This window comes from Chiloscyllium plagiosum, unplaced genomic scaffold, assembly GCF_037043375.1.
Source record: "Chiloscyllium plagiosum isolate Xiang-an unplaced genomic scaffold, Cpla_swu_hap1 HiC_scaffold_8, whole genome shotgun sequence".
NCBI lineage: Eukaryota > Metazoa > Chordata > Chondrichthyes > Orectolobiformes > Hemiscylliidae > Chiloscyllium > Chiloscyllium plagiosum.
In genome coordinates this window covers 51,790,427-51,807,414 of record NW_028270146.1, presented here as the reverse complement: position 1 = coordinate 51,807,414, position 16,988 = coordinate 51,790,427, and the positions used below count along the sequence as shown (strand labels likewise).

The 16,988-nt window shown below is 40.1% G+C and overlaps 1 protein-coding gene across 8 annotated transcripts in view; it reads right to left on the bottom strand.

Annotated features, from left to right (window-relative positions):
- The window catches only part of LOC122553571 (centrosomal protein of 170 kDa protein B-like), a 106,444-nt gene that overhangs the window by 76,636 nt on the left and 12,820 nt on the right, over positions 1 to 16,988 (bottom strand). For all 8 annotated transcript variants that reach the window (XM_043697580.2, XM_043697585.2, XM_043697583.2 and 5 more), the window contains exons 5-6: positions 11,124 to 11,182; positions 10,891 to 11,041 (exon numbers count right to left, since the gene is read on the bottom strand). In XM_043697580.2, coding sequence (XP_043553515.2) covers positions 10,891 to 11,041; positions 11,124 to 11,182 — 210 coding nt within the window. The remainder of the gene's footprint in view (positions 1 to 10,890; positions 11,042 to 11,123; positions 11,183 to 16,988) is intronic.

Below are 16,988 nucleotides of genomic sequence, written 5' to 3'. Positions count from 1 at the left end.
CTGCAATGTTCATGAAGAGTGATGGCTGAGGCAATGTCTTCATCCTTTTTCTAAATTTAAAAACGCAAGTTTTTGCCCAGGGTTTTAAAATCAGAAGAAGGGATTAGAAGCAAAAAATGCTGAAGATATTAGATCAAAAGTGGGAACTAAATATTCACGGAAATTTAAGGGTGGTGACATAGCATTGTTGGTAGGCGATGGAATAAATATGCTAGTAAGAAATAATCTTGGAATGAAAAATGCAGAATCCATATGGGTGGAGGTAAAAAATCAAACCTGCAAGAAGTCACTGGTAGGAGTAGTCTACAGGCCCCCTGAGAGTAGCTGTATGATGAGGCAGAAAAAGAATCAGAAGATAATGATGGCATGTAACAAAGGCAATACGTTAATCACCAGTGACTTGAATCCTCTTGTAGATTGGGATAGTCAGAAAAATTCATAAGGGCATATTGGGACAGTTTCCTAGAAAAATATGTTCTGGATTTAATGAGGGATCAGACAATTTTTTTTGAATCTGGTGAATGTAATGAGGCAGGTTTAACAGATGTCAGATTTTAAAAATCCCCAAGGAAACAGTGACCATAACATAGTGGAATTTAGCATTCAGTTTGAGAAGGTGGAACTTGGGTTAGAAACCACTATGCTAAAATAAGGGTAATTATAAAGGAATGTGGGCAGAACTGGCTGGAATAGACTGGGCAACTAATTTCGGAACAACAATGTTGAGGAATAATCACATGCATTCAAAAACAGTTCATGGCTTACAGCAAAGACATATTCCAGTGAGAGGATGGATTCTAGGAAGGGGATAAACCTAATATGTCAGATTGAAGAAAAAAATGTACAGTGTGGCAAAGATTAGAGGCAAGACTGAGAATTGGGAAAATATTAAAAACCAACAAAAGATGACCATGCAAATACTTAAGGGGGAGAAGGCAAAGTTTAAGGTAAATGTGCAAGTAATATCAAACTGGACAGCAAGAGCTTCTTTAAATATATTAAATAGGAAGAGAGAAGCCAAAGTGAGCAGATGGTTTTAGAGAATGAGGTTGAGAAACCTGGAAATAGCAGAGGATTTGAACAAGTACTTTGCATTAGTCTTCACAGAAGAAGTCACTAATAGCATTCTAAAATTACTAAATAATCCAGCAGTAAAATACATATATTAACTATAACTAGAAAAAAACTATTAGGGAAACTAATGGGGCTAAAGATTGACCAGTCCCCTGGACCTGATGGAATGCATTGGGCATGCCCGAAACGTCGATTCTCCTGTTCCCTGGATGCTGCCTGACCTGCTGCGCTTTTCCAGCAACACATTTTCAGCTCAGGAATGCATCATAGGATATTAAAAGAACTATAGAGCATAGAATCCCTAAAGTATGGGAGTATTAGGCTCATTGAATCCGACCCTTGGAAGAGCATGTGACCCACATCCAATAGTTTACCCTATCCTTGTAATCCCGCATTTCCCATGGCTAAACCACCTAGTTTGCACATCCAGGATACTATAGGGCAACGTAGTATGGCCAATCTGCCTAACCTGCACACCTTTCGACTGAGAGGGGAAACCAGAGCACCTGGACGAAATCCTCACAGACACAGGGAGAACATGCAAACTCCACGCAGACAGTCGCCTCAGAGTGGAATTTAATCCAGGTCACTGGCACTATGAAGCAGTAGTGTTATTCACTGAGCCATTGTGCTACCCAGATAATAATTGCACTAGTAGCAATTTTCCAAGAATCCTTAGATTCTGGAAGAGTCCCAGAGGATTATAAACCTGCCAATGTAACATTATTTGAAAAGAAAAGCAGCCAAAGCAAAAAAACTGGCTCATGGTTAATTCATTGTCTGTTACTGGGAAAATGTGCGACTCAGTTATGAAGGATATAAAGAGAGAGCATTTAGAAATACATAACATGATCAACAGAGCCAGTGGGTGGCTTCATGAAGGGGAAACCATGTCTGACAGATTTATTAGAATTCTTTGAAGAGGTAACAAGCAGGATAAATAAAGGGGAACATATATGGATTTTCAGAAAGCATTTGATAAGGTGTCACACATTAGGCTACTTAATAACATAAGAGCCCATGTTGGAGGTGTTATGCTAGCATAGATAGCGCATTGGCTAAATAATAGAAGACAGAGGCAGGTTATGAGAGGGTTATAACCAACTTACATAGAGATATTAGTATGTTAATTGGGTGGACGAAAGTTTGACAGTTGGAATATAATGTGTGAAAATGTATGGTCGTGAACTTTGGCAAGAAGAATAGAGGAGCTGAATATTAGTTAGCTGGAGAAAGACTGCAGAAGATGACAAGGCAGAGTGATATAGAAGTCCATAAGAAGTAATAGGGAAGGCAAGTGGAATGTTGGCCTTTACTTTGAAAGGGAATAGAGAATAAAATAGAGAGGTTTTGATAACACTATGTTAGACCAGAGCTGGAATAGTACTAGTCAGACCAGAGCTGGAATACCGTGAACAGATTTTATCCCGTTATCTAAAGGAAGAGATACTGGCATTGAAAGTAGTCCAGAGATGATTTACTAGGCTTATACCCCATATGAAGGGTCTGTCTTATGAGGTGAAGTTGAAAAGGTTGGCTGCTCCTCCTTGTGAGAGAGTGTAGGAGTTGCAGATTTAATTCAGGATGTAGAATGTTTTGTTTTCCTCTGAATAGAGAATCTGTGGAATTTTTTTAAATTAAAGGCAGGTTTCCTATCTTAAGCTATCTCAAGGTTGAAATAGACAGATTTTTAATCAGTAAAGGATCAAGCATTATAGAGAAAAGGCAGGAAAATGGAGTTTAGAATCATCAGATCAACCATGATCTCAGTAAATGTTTAGATTCAGTGGGTTGTCTGGTCTATTTTGCTACTACATCTTATACTCAGTAAGTCAGAAGGCAAGTGGGGAGGGCAACAGAGTTGACAGTTAAGGCCAACAGTCTTTCATTAGAATTAGGATCAAGAATTCTGTCTAGTGAAGGTCAGTGCAAGTTAGAATCAGATGTAAATAGTGCCAGCTCTGAGGCTTTCTCAATGTTGTGGTTCTGTTCGCCGAGCTGGGAATTTGTGTTGCAGACGTTTCGTCCCCGGTCTAGGTGACATCCTCAGTGCTTGGGAGCCTCCTGTGAAGCGCTTCTGTGACGTTTCCTCCGGCATTTACATTGGTTTGTCTCTGCTGCTTCCGGTTGTCAGTTCCAGCTGTCCGCTGCAGTGGCCGGTATATTGGGTCCAGGTCGATGTAATGTGGTTTCTCGATGTAATGTGGTTATGTTGTTGCCTATGAATCAGCAGGTTAGGTGTCCGAGTTTTACTCTAGAGCATGACCTTTCAAGCTTGCCTGACATTTAGAGTGGCACTCCTTAGTATCATCATGTCAGAGCTGCTGTCTTTCAGTTGAGATATTAAACCAGGGCCCTTTACATCTCAGATGAATGTAAGAGATTCCATGATGCTATTCTGTAGATGGTCAAAGATGTCCCCATTGTCTTGGCCAATATATTTATTTCTTAATTAACATCAGAAAACCAATTTATGCTATACAGCTGTTTGTGAAAGATTACTGTGTGTAAATTGGTGAACTGTATTTATTTTCCAAATACATCTGTTATTTATTTTTAATACAAGTTCATGGAACATCCACTCATTACCTTCAACCCTCTTGGTTACTTCATCGAGGGATGAAATTAAATTAGCCAAGAACAATTTGCAATCAACAAATCTGTGCTAACTGTCCCTGGCTAATCTGGTTTTCTCCAAATCAGAATTGGTTTGCTCTTTACTGTGGTCTATAGTAGTTTTCGTAATACTTATTGACATATAACTACCAGATTTATCTGTTTTTTTTGATTAGTGGGTATGATTTGCAAACCTCCAGTTCACTGGCACCACATGGATATCCTAGACTAATTGAAAGGTTGCTGTACGAGCTTAATCAATCAGTGCCCTCCATTTGTATATCCTTAATTATTAATAATCACATTGACATAACATTTAACAGACCCCCCTTCCTAAATCAAAATGTTACAGTAAACAATATTTCAAAGCAAATGTCAAGGGAAAAGGATTCTTTCCATATTTGTTATACTATATCAGAATACAAGACAATTCTTAGAATTTACAGGTAGTGCTTTTGTGCAAGCATTCCAATTGTAAAGCAATCTGACTATCAATTGTTTGTATCTCCCATTTGATCTTGGAGATTGCTTTGCTATTCTTTCTAGCATCTCTTTTACACTAGCAAAGTCACTCTTCAACATTTATTCAGTCACGTTTTATTGAATGTATGTTATCCTACAGGGAAGAATTAATTATGTAATATCAATGGCCAAACTATTCTCAGAATGTCCCTTTTATAAAATTTCTCTTAAAATGTTTAGCAAGTAAAATCCCAAATATATTGCTTCTACAAGAGCCAATATTTTTCACAGCTGAAGTACCTTTTTTCACTTCTTTAGCTTCCCAGGACAAGAACCAACATTTTCCATTTTCACCCATCAAGAATATTACAAAAACAAGTTGTACTATTCCAGAAATTTGGTGCAAGTAATGTCACTAAAATGATTAATTTTGTGTTCTTCAGTTGAACCCAGTGCTGGAAATTGAGTGCATATTTATCCATAATTATTTTTTGAATGTATCATTGGCCATTTTCAACAATAGCATATTTCATCATTGAACTTGGTTCCATTGCATTCAGACAAGGTCAAATGCTAGTTCTAATATATAGTCAACTCAGTTGTCTACTCATCTTAACAGCTCTATTTCTTCTTTAGATGCAAGATTATTTTTGTGTAATGATCCAGTATGATTGTTCAGCATATGAATGATGCTTTCTAGAAAAGTTTGTTAATTCAAGATTACTGTAGACTTATTCTGCTTAATGCCGGAATCTACATATTTAAAGGGTCCTGAAGCCAGGAATCCAGTCATTAGTTTTCATTTAGTCTTATGCATAACAAATTATTTAAATCTCGTAGAACCATTCCATGGAAATTCATCGCCATGCATCATATTTTCCTTTTCAGTAGCACCAGAATGTTGCTGGATCTACTCCTCATTGAGTGTAGCCTACCTTTAGTAAGACAGATATCATATCCTTGATTGATCAATCTATAAATGCATTTGTTTAATTTCCACAGCTTCCTGCGGTAATGCCTGCCTCTAGGTGTTTTTAAAAACAATTCTCTCCGAAATTTTTCTCCATGCCAACATGCAGCTTTTGTATGGATCAACCTTAATTTCTCCACACACAGACTGGTCTGGGTTGGTACATGAGGGTACATCAGGGCACGCACACAGCCGTAGACTCAGGATGAAGGGTTGGGGTGGACCTGACCCAGCAGAGAGCCCAAGGTTTCAGTCCCTGGCCATGCCCACAAATATGCAACCATCAAAACTCTTGGTTACTTTTGAATTGAAACACTACTGATCAATTCCCAAACTCACTCTGAATCTCACAAGCCATTTATTTCATTTTGGTCCTTCAAGTCCTAACTAGAGAACATTTCCCTCTTGATTTAAGCTTTGTTGTCATGTGTACTTAAATACTGTGAAAAGCGTACAATGTCACCACACATGGTGCCTTCTCGGGTTTGAAAGTACAAAACTTGTTACCTCCTTTTTAACCATCTCTGAAACTATGGAATCAAACCTGGTAATGATTTTGGCCTGCATATCATTCGTCGTGTCCTTAATGCTACATAGCATGGCTTCATTAGTATTCGGTCTCTCTGGAGACTCGGGCTCAGGTGAATGGCACAGCCTGGCATGACAAGACTTGGCTGACTCAAATTTTGTTTAAGAAGTTGCCATTGAAAGGATACAGGTAAAAATGGGTCGTGCTTCAGAAAAAAAGCCAAAGTGTAGAGAACACGTTTAGACCAAATTTAAGAAACCAAAATATATAAATTTACTACATTCTCAAGGAGCGACCCAAACTGTGTCCTACATCGTCTGTGCTGACCTGCACTCCCCATCTCCAGCCATATTGGATTTAGGACCCCTGCCTCTCCATGTTATTTAGTAAGCAAATGATAAAGTAGTGAAAGACAATGGTGAAATTTTCACTCAAAGATCGAAGAATAGTCAAATTCTGCAATACAAGTGACATCCACTATCTCAGAGACAGGCTATTGATCACAGAAGAGCCATGTGTGCGTCTGCAGAAAAACAGTTACCCGTTCAACAAGCAGAAGGACTTCAGAGACTGGGAGAGAGGGAAGAAGATGTATTAGCTGGGGGAGGAATGCAGTACGTAAGGGCAATTAGATGCAGTGACTGACGAAAGTAGGATGGTGATTGAATGAAGAGGGATGTAGTGACTGCCGTGAGGGGGACGTCACGAATGAGAATTTCTTTCCCGGAGGGAGCGAGATGTAGTGACTAAGGAGAGAGAGAATATTGACAGAGGGAATTTTGAAATAGTGAGTGACAGATTGAAACATTGGGACTTAAATGAGTGGGATGTAGTGATGGAAGCTGTCTGGATGCAGTATCTGTGGTGAGTGGGATGTACTGTCTTGCTTGTTGTCCCCCATCTTGGACACTTAGCAAGTATTTGAAGCTGTCTAGTTTTCATTGCTGTCACTACAATAGTCACATCCTTCCATTCACCTGCCCCTACTTTTAAGTATGTTGATCAGGTGCCTGATCTAAATAGTTGGGCTTACACATGATAGTCCTGTACTGTGCCTTTCTCTTTATGATTTTAACAACTCTAAAATTCTGAATAGGAATGTTAGGCTTAGTTATGGGGAAGCAATTGTGCTTTTATTTGGTAAACTGCAAATCCACCAACTTTTCAAGAGCAGTCGTTTTACCATTTTCCAGGTGCAGTTTATACGTATCTTAAGACAAGCCTGTTTTGCAAGATTATGTCTCTCACCAGAGAGACATCTGCGATTTTGCATAGAATCACCATTATTTCTGGTGACCTTGATGTATTATTATCCCTGGCTCTGAAACAAATAAAACATTTATACTTCCTCACATTATTTTAGATTCACTTAGTAGTAAGGATCTAATAACATTTTAACCTGTTCCATACACTATCGAGGCAGAACCATTATCTAACGCAGTGCAATTAATTGAATCTAAGACTAATGTATTAATTAATCAAGTTAAAGCTTCTGTGATCAGTTCAGTTTCCTCAGACTACCCCACTGTTCAGCTTTTGGCTGTTCATTTCAATATGATGTTTGAGTCATATCTTAACTGTTCCCTGGACATTCTTGAGTTTGACTCATCTAATCCTGTTATCTGCTGTGATGTCTTATACCTATTAAAATTGGTTTTGTCCTCATTCCCTCTGTGGTACAGGCCATTCTGCTATAATGCCTGTTTTGTCAGCGCGAATTGGCTATAACGAGACTGACGAATTGTGGACATCATTTGGATAATGCAAACTTCCTACTGAATAGGTATAGTGAGTTTCTATTAGTGATCTTCCACAGTGTGTTTTTTTAAGTGTGTTTTCATTGTAAAATTTTCTACTGCACAAGGTTGCAGAGGAACGCAACTGTCATGTTATAGCAGAACAACCTGTATTGATGCCAGTATCCAGTAACTGAATGATCTGAAAAGGTTACAATCATTGAGTTCTCCATCCTTTGTGGGACCGTGGAATATCTCATTTGTGCTACAACACTGTCTGGAAGTGACTGCTTCACTTTTTTTTTTGTTTAAAGCAGTGGATTGTTGATGCAACAAGTGTATTTTTTTCTCTAAGAACTACATGCCTGTGCAGAACACAGTCCTATCTATATGTAGCACCACAGCAAAATCCAACAACTTAAGTCTGAGCACTGAATGTAGAATCTGCAATTATTATTTAAGTTGTTCAGTTATAACATGCATTTCGTTAACACAAATTCGCTACGATTGACAAACTGTTTCTAAAGTTTGAATTTTTAAAGTGTGTATTGGTTATAATGCAACTCCAGCCCCATTAGTTTAAATGGTGCCGCTATTACGCAATTTTCTTATAACACGGGATTGGCAAGAGAACTGATGTAGTCTGTTAAAGTCCATGTTATGTTCCTCTATAGAATGACAATGCAAGTCTCCCTTTCTTCATGTTCAAGGTACTCAATCATTCAATACTATCTGCCAAATATTACTGCTGTCCACCATTTCTCAGACATTATTGTTACTTCTCATCTTCCAGTTGCTGTCACTGACCTTCCTCTAGCCTCTATGTTGCCCAGAAAAATTTGATGAAAATGAAACTCATTATCAGGTGTAACTTGGCCCCTTAGGACCCTTTTAAATTTTTCTCCTCTCATCTTAAACATATGCCCTCTAATTTTGGACTTCCCTACTCTGGGGAATAGACCTTGACTATTTACCCTCTCCATGCCCCTCATGATTTTATAAGCCTCTATAAGGTCACCCCTCAGCCTCCACCACTCCAGGGAAAACAGCCCCCACCTATTCAGCCTCTCACTATAGCTCAAATCCTCAAACCTTGGCAACACCTTTGTCAATCTTTTCTGAACCTTTTCAGGTTTAACCACATCGTCCCTACAGCAGGGGTGAGAAAAAGTCAAGGAACAATGGCCAATATTTCATACTATCATTTCATATTTATCTAACATGCACTGTAGTGAGGCATAAGAAAGCAAAAATTAATCAAAATCAAAAAATATGTTGAGTGATCTGAAACCTAATAGGAAGAATACTTCAGAGAGTTAAAAGTAGTAAAATAGGTACAAGGTTAAAATTATTTTGTTAATTTTACTGTCTCACTGTGAAACACAAGTATCTGTTATAGGAGGGAAAGCTAAACTATTAGTTTAGTCAGAATGACTAGCTCTGCAACTCCAAGTCTCACTCCTACATGTTAAAATTAAAACCAGTCAGAACAGTGCTGCCTTTATACTCTAATCTTCAGACGTGTGCTACAGTCCACAGCAGCAAGGACATTACAAACCCCCAGATAATTAAGCTCTCCAATCTGCTTTTTCAAATATTATTTACTCAAACACATTTTTTCAAGTGTTACTGCATTCCTTGCAATGCTGTCAGGAAGTAGATAAAATGTATTTAGGAACCAGATATTCCTTTCCACAGAAGGTCAAATGTCAATGACCACTTTTAGCACAAAGGTGACCAAGTTAAATGGTGATAGACATCCAGTAGAATATTAATTTTGAAAAAAAAGCAGGTTTTCCATTAATTATAGTGCAGAGAAAATATTATCTATGGAAATTATTGCTAATGTATACTTTTTAACAAACACTTCATACGCTTTTGGTGTACAGTAAGCAACAAACAAGAAACAAATAGCACACAAATGTGGCATTTAACTAAATGAATCAGTCAAAGTATGGTGAATGGATAGCTTTAGTTTAAGTAATGAAAATGAAAAACTTATTAGTGTATACAAGTGCTTGCCTTTCTCAACAAAATGAATTTTTGTAAATGGAAGATCAAGACTGATCAATGAATCTCTGCTGAAAACACCAAAGTAGAAACCATTCAGAGAAGGAAAGAAAACATGGTACAGCTTTAGCTTATGCTGAGGAACTAATGTTGCTATGGTAGGATTGCTTTGGTGGTCAAACAACTGTGGACCAGTTGCTCTGGAGGCCATTCTGGCCACTGCTTGGAGACGTTCAATATTAAAATTGATGTTTAGCATGTACAGGTTGACTCAGTGCTTAGTTTGACTGAGACTAGAATGTTCCCTTCATTCAAATACAGCTGCAATATAAATGAGATATCACATATATCATAGAGACACATAATGCAGAACATAGGCTGTAAACAAGACTGTTGCTTGCACCCAATTTATGCTACAAAACTGTTCCTAGCGGAAGTGGTTCTGGATATGAATTGGCTTCAAGTGTCATATTTTCCAATTTACATTGCATCAATGTTAATATCGAATGAATATGCAAAATGGTTGTACAGAATTACATCAAAATTACAAAAGCAACATGAAAAAGGTGTGTACATATTTTATTGCTTCATGACTGAGGAGTCTTGATTCTATTGTTACTCCAGTTAATGTATTACTTATAGTACAAAACGCAAGAATGGAAGTGGTTGGGGGAGTTAGTTGCAGTGGTGGGTGCGTGGTGAACTGGGGCAAGTGGGGTGATTTCTACAGTAGAGAAGCACAGAAAAGAATTTTAGGAATGGAAAGTTGAGGACATATTGTATACTGGCACTGAGTCTTTCCTCATTACAGGATATACAGAGGTTTAAAGAGGCTGCATTCTTAAAGCCATCAAGAGTTAAACAAAGCTCTGTTCTGCACTGCCATCCAGTGAATTGGTAACATATTCTTTAACTTTTAAGATTCAACTACAATCCCAGGATGGGTTTCGCAGCCACTGTTATATGACCCGCCCTTTAACATTATAAATAACAATGACAATTCCACTTATAGCCATATCAGGCACATTTCAACACTTAAAATTGAATGTCTGTTGATAAAACCTGATATTGTTCTCAATGGGTTTTGAGACATTACACTGTGACCCACTAAGTAATATTGAAGCTAATACATGTAGTTTTCCTGTACTGCCTCACAGCGCAGGGGAGTGGTTCGATTCCCACCTCGGGACACTGTCTATGTGGAGCTGGCACATTCTCCCAGTGTCTGCATGGGTTTCCTCCAGGTGCTTCAGTTTCCTCCCACAATCCAAAGATGTCCAATTCAGGTGAATTGGCCATGCTAAATTGCCCACAGTCGGGGTAAATATAGGGTAGGGAATGGATCTGGACAGGTTACTCTTTGGAGGGTCGATGTAGACTTGTTGGGCCAAATGGCCTGTTTCCATACTGCAGGGAATCTAATCTAATGGAGCAACCATTATGTAGTATTACAAATCCCAAATTACAATATATTATCAAAATATAACAAATACCTGTAGTTCCTTTCTTTTCAACCTTTTCAAGATTTTGTTTGTGGCCCTCTAATTTTGTACTTGACTGATCATGGCCCAAGTCAGACTGCTCCATCTTCTTATCTTCTGCAGCTTTCAAACATATTTGAAACTGACTGGTGTATTTTTCATGCTGACAAAGCACAACAAAACACAAGGTGAGGCAGCATTTCTGACAATTTTCTGAAAATTAACGATAATGGTGTTCCACTTACCTTTAGGGCCTCTTCAGGAACTGTATGTACACTTTTTTCCAACATATACATATTAGGATTTGAAGATTTTGTTAAGAAAGCCAAATAATGTGAACTTGTCAATACTAGGCTCAATTAAAACATAATTAAACTGATTAAATAGAGCTCCTAATAGCCAATAATTATACAAGCACACTCCCCAATCTGGGGTCTCTGTTGAGTCAATTCAACACTGAACACTTTGAAATGTATATCTGTAATATGGATATGACTATTCTCCAAGCAACAGTACAATAGTCCTTGAAGACTCATCTTCCTGGTTTCCCAGGGCAAAATAATAGAATGGACCATAAATCCCCACAAATTAGCAACTGACACTAATTACAGTTACACTCACCACTGAGACTGCACGACACTGATATCACAGATCAATATGATAACAGCATAGCAATGTCAATATCAGATCTGAGACCTTGAATTTGTTAAGTAAACACAATGATTTATCTTTGGAAGTACAACAATATAAGTGTGAAAGACAGAGAAAGAAACAGGGCAAACGAGAGACAGAAATATAGATACGATAAAGAGAAGAAAGGAGAGTGGATTAAGAGAAATAAACATGTAAAAAACATACCTGATGCATATGTGGCATTATTGCCAATGAAGTTTTCTTTTAATTCATTTTAAAGCACTTCCAAAAATTCAAAATGATGACATTTCAGCAGAAAATTAATTTCTGAAATTAATCTAAAATGATCTATATGGACTTCAGTAAGACATTCGACAAGATTCCCCATGGGAGACTGATTAGTAAGGTTAGACCTCATGAAATACAGGGAGAATTAGCCATTTGGATACAAAACTGGCTCAAAGGTAGAAGACGGAGGGTGGTTGTGGAGGGTTGTTTTTCAGACTAGAGGCCTGTGACCAGTGGAGTATCACAAGGATCGGTGTTGGGTCCACTACTTTTCATCATTTATATAAATAATTTGGATGTGAGCATGAGATATAGTAAGTAAGTTTGCAGATGACACCAAAATTGGAGGTGTAGCGGACAGCGATGAAGGTGACCTCAGATTACAACGGGATCTTGATCAGATGGGCCAATGGGCTGAGAAGTGGTAGATGGAGTTTAATTTAGGTAAATGTGAGGTGCTACATTTTGGGAAAGCAAATCTTAGCAGGACTTATACACTTAATGGTATGGTCCTGGGGAGTGATGCTGAACAAAGAGGCCTTGGAGTCCAGGTTCATAGCTCCTTGAAAGTGGAGACACAGGTAGACAGGATAGTGAAGGCGGCATTTGGTATGCTTTCCTTTGTTGATCAGAGTACAGAGGAACCTCAATTATCCGAAGGAGAACTCGAGAACTCGATGGAAACATTACATCAAAGACGTGTTTCCAGCACTGATCATGTTTTTTTTTACAGGGATTAAAGAAGCACCGTCTCCAAATGACTGACCTCCCACCCTCTCTCTCTCCCCACACTTTCCCTGGAGTTCCACAGAGAGGTGTACCCTAAACCCCCCTTCCCTAAATAGTCTCTCCAACATTGTCCTGTATAGGGCGAACGTGGAACCTGTCAAAAAGTTGCAGTAAAAGGATGTGTGTGGGGCTGTGGCTGCATCTGTATGTGTGTGCGTGTGCGCGTGTGCATTATTTGGAGGCTTACCCCATAAAGGTCCTGTTGCTGGTGTTCAGTCCAGCTGCCCCTGAGAGGGGGCGGGTGTGTACGGGATTGGGAGGCCAGCGGGGTGGGGGTGGTGTTGGATGGGTTTGGGGGCGGAGGGGTGTTGGGGGTGGGGGGGGGGGGGGGTGGTGTCAGACAGGGCTGGGGGCGGGGGGGTGTTGCACAAGGGCAGGGTTGGTGTCAGATGGGGTTTCGGGTGGGGATGTTGCACAAGGGCATGGGAGTGGTGTTGGACGGCATTGGGGGCAGTGTCAGACGGGGTCTCGCATGTTGTCATGCTGCCTGACCTCCTAAACGGTGAGTAGACTTTAAAAACTCCGAGCCCCAGAGAAAAGGATTTAATCGATTAACAGAATAATCGATTATCTGAATGAAATAGTGCCCGCCCATCACGTTCGGATAATCGAGGTTCCACTGTATTGAGTGCAAGAGTTGGGAGATCATGTTGCAGCTGTACAGGACACTGGTTATGCCACTGTTGGAATATGGCATGCAATTCTGGTTTCCTTCCTATCAGAAAGATGTTGTGAAACTTGAAAGGGTTCAGAAAAGATTTACAAGGATGTTGCCAGGGTTGGAGAATTTGAGCCATATGGAGAGGTTGACTAGGCTAGGGCCGATTTCCCTGAAGCGTCAGAGGTTGAGGGGTGACCTTATAGAGGTTTACAAAATCATGAGGGGCATGGATAGGATAAATAGACAAAGTCTTTCTCCTAGGGTGGGGGAGTCTAGAACTAGAAGGCATTGTTTAGGTGAGAGGGGAAAAGAGACCTAAGGGGCAACTTTTTCACACAGAGGGTGGTACGTGTATGGAATGAGCTGCCAGAGGATGTGGTGGAGGCTAGTACAATTGCAACATTGAAAAGGCATCTGGATGGGTATATGAATAGGAAGGGTTTGGAGGGATATGGGCCGGGTGCTGGCAGGTGGGACTAGATTGGGTTGGGATATCTGGTCGGCATGGACGAGTTAGACCGAATGATCTGTTTCCATGTTGTACATCTCGATGACTGCATTGAGCGGACAGAAAAATCTTTGTTGAGAGGAGTTGTAAAGAATAATGTTCTTATATTTCTTTACGCCAAGTTTTTTCACATTGTTTTGTGAGCCAGAGAAATGAGAAACAAACTGTAAAGCTAAGACATGAACTTGTAGATTATAAATACAAATGGGTGGCAAAATCATTTTAGATGCAAATCCAAAAGAATACACAATATTTTGCCACTCTTAAGCAACAACTGAAATTGCAGCTGGAACATTATACTGCAGTCATAGGATTCTGATCAGGCTGTTGTTGAAGAAATATTTATTTAAACAAATTTAATCTCTGGACTTTGTCACTTCCTGTGAGCAATCACTATCCAACACTAACAGAGCTCAATCACATGAAATATATTTCCTTATTGCTTCCTGAAGCCACATAAATCATGCATTTGCATTTGAAAGCTATACCTCACTGACACAATTCAAGATGAATAATAGCTCATTGCTCCTACAAACCTGTAACTGTCACCAGCATTTGCAACATGAACAAGCAAACCCGTCTGCATTGAAGGAATTTCCTCAGCAATTTTGTTATTTCCCGTCAAAAGTTTGAAGATTTCAATTACTCACCTTAAAGTCTTCAAAAAGGCATATATTCCAAACTTCTCTCATAAACATAGGGTTATGATATTTATAAAAAAAAGGTTTGCTGGCTTCTGTACAAATCGAAAATTTGTGGCTGCACAGACAAAAAGAGTGTGCTGGAGAAACTCAGCAAAACTGGCAGCATCCATAGACAGCAAAAGAGTCAACACTTCCAGATTCTTTGCCAGAGGGACCTCCAGCAGTTTCAGATCTCCAGCAGCCACAGTTCTTTATTTTTATTTTAGTGACTCCATTGAGTCAGAGCAATCCCTTGCAGCGGGTCATAGAACCTCTATTGATTTGCATGGCATCTGATTATACACCCTATTTGCATCTATACTGCAGCCAAGCACTAGAGTCATAAAGATGTACAGCATGGAAACAGACCCTTCGGTCCAACCTGTCCATGCCGAACAGATATCCCTACCCAATCTAGTCCCACCTGCCAACACCCAGCCCATATCCCTCCAAACCCTTCCTATTCAGATACCCATCCAAATGCCTCTTAAATGTTGCAATTGTACCAGCCTCCACCACTTCCTCTGGCAGCTCATTCCATACACGTACCTCTCACCCTAAACCTATGCCCTCTAGTTCTGGACTCCCCGACCCCAGGGAAAAGACTTTGTCTATTTATCCTATCCATGCCCCTCATAATTTTGTAAACCTCTAAGGTCACCCCTCAGCTTCCGACGCTCCAGGGAAAATAGCCCCAGCCTGTTCAGCCTTTTCCTGTAGTTCAGATCCTCCATCCCTGGCAACATCCTTGTTAGCTTTTCTGAACCCTTTCAAATTTCACAACATCTTTCCGATAGGAAGGAGACTGCACACAATATTCCAACAGTGGCCTAACCAATGTCCTGTATAGCTACAACATGACCTCCCAACTCCTGTACTCAATACTCTGACCAATAAAGGAAAGCATACCAAACGCCTTCTTCACTATCCTATCTGCCTGTGACTCCACTTTCAAGGAGCTATGAACCTGCACTCCAAGATCTCTTTGTTCAGCAACACTCCCTAGGATCTTACCATTAAGTGTATAAGTCCTGCTAAGATTTGCTTTCTCAAAATGCAGCATTTCGCATTTATCTGAATTAAACTCCATCTGCCACTTCTCAGCCCATTGGCCCATCTGGTCCAGATCCTGTTGTAATCTGAGGTAACCCTCTTCGCTGTCCACTACACCTCCAATTTTGGTGTCATCTGCAAACTTACTAACTGTACCTCTTATGCTCACATCCAAATCATTTATGTAAATGACAAAAAGCAGAGGGCCCAGCACCCATCCTTGTGGCACTCCACTGGTCACAGGCCTCCAGTCTGAAAAACAACCCTCCATCACCACCCTCTGTCTTCTACCTTTGAGCCAGTTCTGTATCCAAATGGCTAGTTCTCCCTGTATTCCATGAGATCTAACCTTGCTAATCAGTCTCCCATGGGGAACCTTGTCGAACGCCTTACTGAAGTCTATATAGATCACATTTACCGCTCTGCCCTCATCAATTTTCTTTGTTACATCTTCAAAAAACTCAATCAAGTTTGTGAGACATGATTTCCTACGCACAAAGCCATGTTGACTATCCCAAATCAGTCCTTGCCTTTCCAAATACATGTACATCCTGTCCCTCAGGATTCCCTCCAACAACTTGCCCACCACTGGGGTCAGGCTCACCGGTCTATAGTTCCCTGGCTTGTATTTACCGCCCTTCTTAAACAGTGGCACCACGTTTGCCAACCTCCAGTCTTCCGGCTATCGATGATACAAATATCTCAGCAAGAGGCCCAGCAATCACTTCTCTCGCTTCCCACAGAGTACATCTGATCAGGTCCTGGGGATTTATCCACTTTTAACCGTTTCAAGACATCCAGCACTTCTTCCTCTGAAATCTGGACATTTTGAAAGATGTCACCATCTATTTCCCTACAGTCTATATCTTCCATATCCTTTTCCACATTAAATACTGATGCAAAATACTCATTTAGTATCTCTCCCATTTTCTGTGGCTCCACGCAAAGGCTGCCTTGCTGATCTTTGAGGGGCCCTATTCTCCCCCTAGTCACCGTTTTGTCCTTAATGTACCCTTTGGATTCTCCTCAATTCTATTTGCCAAAGCTATCTCATATCCCCGTTTTGCCCTCCTGAATTCCCTCTAAAGCATACTCCTACTGCCTTTACACTCTTCTAAGGATTCACTTGATCTATCCTGTTTGGTTTTTTTTAACCAAACCCTCAATTTCTTTAGTCATCCAGAATTCCCTATACCTACTAGGCTTCCCTTTCACCCTGACAGGAATATACTTTCTCTGGATTCTTGTTATCTCATTTCTGAAGGCTTCCCATTTTCCAACCGTCCCTTTACCTGCGAACATCTGCCCCCAATCAGCTTTCAAAAGGTCTTGCCTCATACCGTCAAAATTGGCCTTTCTCCAATTTAGAACTTCAACTTTTAGATCACTATTTTAAAACGAATAGAATTATGGTCGCTGGCCCCAAAGTGCTCCCCCACTGACAGCTCAGTCACCTGCTCTGCCTTATTTCCCAAGAGTAGGTCAAGTTTTGCAC